Raw genomic sequence first — 5,494 nt, 5'->3', positions numbered from 1 at the left:
AAAAGCAAGGCTATAGTATGGCAAAAATATCAAAAAATGACATGTCCAAAAAACAGCTGAAAATAGTTGAAAATGGCATTAAATAGCGTGCCGAGACACGCCATAGCACACAAAGTTGCACAAACGGACAAAAACATCATAATATGGCATGCCGAAAAAAATGACCCGAAAAGCAAGGCTATAGTATGGCAAAAATGTCAAAAAATGACATGTCCAAAAAAAAAAGCTGAAAACAGCTTAAAATTGCATTAAAAAACGTGCCAAGACACGCCATAGCAAAGACAGTTGCAAAAACAGACAAAAACGTCATAAAATGGCGTGTCAAAAAAAATGGCATGTCAAAAAAATGACCCAAAAAGCAAGGGTATAGTATGGCAAAAATGTCAAAAAATGTCATTTCCAAAAAACAGCTGAAAATGGTTGAAAATGGCTTTAAATAGCGTGCCGAGACACGCCATAGCAAAGACAGTTACAAAAACGGACAAAAATATCATAAAATGGCATGTCGAAAAAATGACCTAAAAAGCAAGGCTATAGTATGGCAAAAATATAAAAAAAATGACATGTCCAAAAAACAGCTAAAAACAGCTCAAACCTTTTTTATATTGGTGTTTCATAAATGAAGTTATTTTCGGTAATTTACGGTTGGTTAAAAAAGCGTAAAGAACTGATACCCAGCACTGCTCCAGCAAGAAGCTTTGAATCTGGAATCGTTTGTGCTCAATCATTATTCCACCAGTCAAAATTTACTTTCAGCATGTTCAGAGATACTGTCGTAAAGTTAACGACAGGTGACTCTACCTGTTTGTGGTGTCCAGTGAAAACGTGTCATCTCATCTTTCCACTGATTGGCTGACAGGTTCAGTTCAGACACGCCCAGCACCTCCAGAGTGGAGAACAGCTTCTACATGGACAAAAAAGAAAACAGGGTGATAGTATTAGCCAAAATAGTAAAGTAGTAATGATATACATCAGTGATACTCAACGTATGACCTGCAGGCCAAAATTTGGCCCCCGTTATGTTATTCTACATGTCTCAATATCCTAGAAATTTTCTTAAATCCTTGTACCATCCTTAAATCCTACAAACATCCTGAAGTCCATAAAATGTTCTAAAATCCTAAAAATGTCCTAAAATCCTATAACCATCCTTAAGTCCTAAAAATGTCCTGAAATCCTATAAATGTCCTAAAATCCAAGAAAAGTCCTTAAGTCTCTTGTCATATTGAATGTGGCCCCAAAGCAAAGCAAACTGAGTATTCCTAAAATACACATTATAATCAAAAAAAAACTTTGCAGTCATAGTTATAGTAATCATTTCAGCATTAGTCTTCATCATGACTGTATTTAGGTTTTTGAATGACTCACCTGCAGGTTGACAGTGACGGGCTGAGAGTTCACTTTGCTCTCCCAGCTCTGGAACTGATGCTCCAGTCTGAGCAGCACAGAGTCTTTGTCCCATTGTGTCAGTGTGAGCAGGTGGACAGCAGGGGGCAGCGCAGCCTGCAGCCCAGAGAACTACAGACAGACACACAGACAGACAGACAGAGGAAGACCGAGGACGTCGTTACTGCAGCCAAACTGGCCACTGACACCTTTCAGCTGATTAAAACATTTCAAAGCTGCACTGAGGTTGCCTGTTTTGTGTTTGATCTGTGTGAGAAATGTTATGTAATAATTACGTGGCATAGTTTCTCCTTTATCACAAATAACAACCCACTTCCATCACTACGATCAATAACAACGCTATTCAAAAAAAACAAAAAAACACCTGAAAGGGACTCTAATTTGCATAATAGCATCATTTATTTATTTATTTGTGATGCATTTCACTCTGTAAATACAAATTTGGTTATTTGTATCAATTTGGCATTACTGCTTAGTCTTCAAATTTTAATCACTTATACAATCTTTATTTTCATCATTTTTCTTTTTTTTATGAATGATTATAGTTACTTAAAACAGGAGGTATCTCCATAATCCATTTTTAGCATTTAACCTTTCCCTAACTTTTTAATTTAATTTTTTTTTGTGTATGTGCAAATAAAAGCAAAGTCAAATAAAGTCAAGTACAATAAAATAAATAAATAATGAAATATGTGTCTCTGATTATTACCAGCTCTGAAAACATGTCAGTTAAATGAGAGCTTAAAACAACAGCAGCTCAGCCTGCTCTCCTGAGATTTTGTGAAACATCTTTTTGCATTACATGCAAACATGTAAAAAATAGGACAGAATGAGTGCATACACACACGCATACACATGACCCAAATAGATAATAGACTGACCTAGAGGAGAAATAACTCTACTTTGCCAAAAGATTAGTGTTACAGACTGTACTTTATTTATCAGAGGAAGGGGTGGCCGGTGTGTCACTTTTTTTTTGGTTTTGTTTTGTTTCCTTGACCGTCGTCATGTATGATGTCAATTCTTGACATGACCTCCAATATAGCATCAACATGCTCACTCACCTCTAGACGAGTGTTTGGCTGCAGATCTCCATCAGTGAACGTCAGCAGCGGCTGCAGTACCACCTCCTGGGCCAGAGGGCGGTGTGCGTCAGCAGCGCTGGGCGGGCGCTCGAGGGAGAGCAGGAGGCGGCCTCGGACCACCAGCCCCTCTGGGAAGATGTCAGAGGACTCGTTGAGAGGTTCGGCAACGCCGCGAACATCATCGTACAGCAGCCGGCGGTGGAGCTGAAGGGGAGGTGGGGGGTCAGGAGGGAGAGTGTGTGTCAGGTAAAACACCTGAAAGGATCAGGCTGCAGTGTGAAGCAGGACTGACAGGTGTCTGTTTGTGTGCATGTGTGTGCGTGTGTGTGTCTCACCATGATCTCCAGAGAGCCGTTGTGGATGCTGCCTCCTCCTTGAGAGCGATCCGTCACCACAGTGAGTTGGTCCTCATCATCCTAAAAACATTCAGAGTCACACATGAGTATGATGAGGAGCAAAGTGAAGCAAAGGGATGAAAATACCACACAGAAAGAGAGGAACATAAAACCATCTTTCATTAGAAAATCCCAAATATTTAGAGAGAAGAGCACTGTAATAAGTTTTCACCAGGGTCTTTGGTAAAAGGTGGATTATTTCAGACACACACACACACACACCTTGATGAAAGCGCGGGAGTTGATAGGATAGTAGTTTCCAGCGATGGGCTCTGACTGCCTGAGTTTCCAAGTGGGTCGGAAATCTTTCCTTTAGGACAAAACAACAATACACACACAGCGTTTAGAGCTCTTCACACAGTCACTCCACACTACATTATTGTTTTTCTTAAATCAAATTCAAATTTGTCAATCTTGGTATGCTTTTTAGTCTAGAAAGTGTTTACTAACAGTTTCCTCTAGCCAAATGTAAAGTTACATCCAGTGTATGTTTAACTTTTTTTTTTTTAATCTCTTGAGCTTACTTCCTCTGCAGCACCTCTCTGCCGTTGGAATCAGTGTAGAAATATTCAGCTGTTTTGATGCTCGTGTCCAGACGAGTGATCACCTCCTTCCCAAGGTCATCACTAATGAAAACACAGAGAATTTCAGCAGCGTAAAATAATATTCAAACTCCCTAAAAATGCAGCCCATAAAGTAGGGGTCTGGAAATATGCAGTGTGATTCTCTTTTGAAACATTTCTGTCTTGCTGGAAAGGTAAAAACTAAATTTGCAACACAGGATCATATGTAACAATTCTGTGAAACCGGGCTGTACGTTCACTGAAATGTAAGCGGCGTAACACGAGCATCTTGCATATGTTTTAAACTAGACTACATCTTAACTTTTGGTGAGGATGGTTGAGCTTGAGCAAACACAGGATGATATCCAACCGTCACCCCCTGGTGGAAAAACTGGGTTAAGAAAGCATTTTGGCTTCTATGATATTGAACGGAAAAAAGATGTGGACAAGAGCCATACCATATGCAGCTAAATTAAAGTGTTTTTTTTATTATGATACATTACGATTATGCTGTTTTAAAAGTAGTAAGTTGTCACAAAGTGTGAAACAAAACTGAACAAAATATAGAATGAGAACATTTTGATGCATCGAAAGCCTAGAGATCTCCACCCCTAATATGAAGATACTAATAAATTGCAATTTTCATGCATATTCCTGCAAACTATCACGTATACAGTAAAGCTCTACATGTCAAACACACTCACTCGATGGGCAGCGGTCCGACGGTCCACTCCAGCTCCAGAGCTCTGCTGTCACTGTACAGACGAACCACCTGAGACACCCAGGGAGCAAACCACTGCCTCACTTCCTGCACCACAGAAGTCTACGGGGAAGATGGATAAATTATAAATAAATAACACGTTTAATATTCAACAAACATATACATCTAAAGATTGCCATATAGTGTGTGAAAAGAAATATTTTGCATATTTTTAGAAGTCTATGTTTTTAGGACTGAAGTCCATCTGAAGTTTTCTCTTTCTGAGATTCTGGGTTTAATAAAATAAACTCAAAACCCACCTTTTCAAAAAATACCTGTCTGCCACTGCCTCCCCATATCTGAACTGCCAAATCCTCTGAATTTTGCTTTTGTATTCTGTTTTCGTATTTGTATCTGCTCTGTTCATGTATTTTTATTCTCTATTTTGCATTCATATTTGTTTTTCTTTTTGCATTTCATGTAAAGCATCTTTGTGTACCTATAAACGCGCCATATAAATCCTATCTATTATCATTATTTTATCATTATTCAATAACTAGATTTTGGCATCTCGAGTGTTATCTGATATAAACAGATGTAACACAACAGCCTATTATTCTTAAATAAACTGAGTAAAAAGATGTCAAAATAAAGCTACACAAAGAATTTAACTAACTGAATTTTTTGGCGTTTTTGCCTTTAACTGAGAGGACAGCACATGTGTGAAAGGGGGAGGGGGGGTAACATGCAGTAAAGGGCCGAGGCTGGAATCGAACCCCCGGCGACTACAGCGAGGACACAGTCTCTTTAAATGGGGTGCTTGCACTATCCACTGAACCACCAGGCACCCCTAAAATATCTTTTTTTAAATGAAAGCCAACATTTACGTTTAGAATAAACAAAGTAAAATAAAGAAATCAGTGTCATATAATGAATGTAGCTGTGATGCTGCTCGCTCTCGACCTGAAAGCTCTCCGTTTTGGCCGTCTTGCTGATGATGAAAGGTGTGGAGGAGTTGGGTCTGAAGATGTAGGCGCCTGACGGCTGGATACTCAGCAGGTTGTTACCGTCACTGGCGTTGTACCTTGACGTAGAACACACACATTAAAAAACAAATCAAGCAGCAAAAGTGGAAAACAGGACGCTATCTGCAGGTGGAGAGACACTAACCAGTAGAAATTCTGAGTCAGTTTGATGGTCTGTTTAGTCTCCAGGTTGCTGAGGCTGCTCAGGAGGCCGGTGTCGGGGTCAAAGGTCACTTTTAGGAACTGGAGCGTGTGAAAACACAAATAGAGGATACAAATGTACTTTGTCATGTATGAAGTAAGGCTTAAAAAATAAATA

General features: G+C 39.4%; 1 protein-coding gene across 1 annotated transcript; it reads right to left on the bottom strand.

Moving 5' to 3' along the window:
- Positions 1 to 781: 781 nt before the first annotated feature.
- Positions 782 to 5,418, bottom strand: LOC121966587 (lysosomal alpha-mannosidase-like; the record flags this gene model as incomplete). The annotated part of the gene is made up of 9 exons (XM_042516666.1): positions 782 to 904; positions 1,369 to 1,518; positions 2,472 to 2,696; positions 2,828 to 2,908; positions 3,110 to 3,197; positions 3,412 to 3,513; positions 4,155 to 4,273; positions 5,114 to 5,234; positions 5,321 to 5,418. Coding segments are annotated over 9 exons (1,107 nt in total), but the record flags the coding sequence as incomplete, so codon positions are not given.
- Between the last annotated feature and the right edge of the window lie 76 nt (positions 5,419 to 5,494).

Source organism: Plectropomus leopardus, unplaced genomic scaffold (genome assembly GCF_008729295.1).
Source record: "Plectropomus leopardus isolate mb unplaced genomic scaffold, YSFRI_Pleo_2.0 unplaced_scaffold25148, whole genome shotgun sequence".
NCBI lineage: Eukaryota > Metazoa > Chordata > Actinopteri > Perciformes > Serranidae > Plectropomus > Plectropomus leopardus.
Note: the sequence above shows the minus strand (reverse complement) of the source record. Positions and strands in the feature narration are given on the sequence as shown.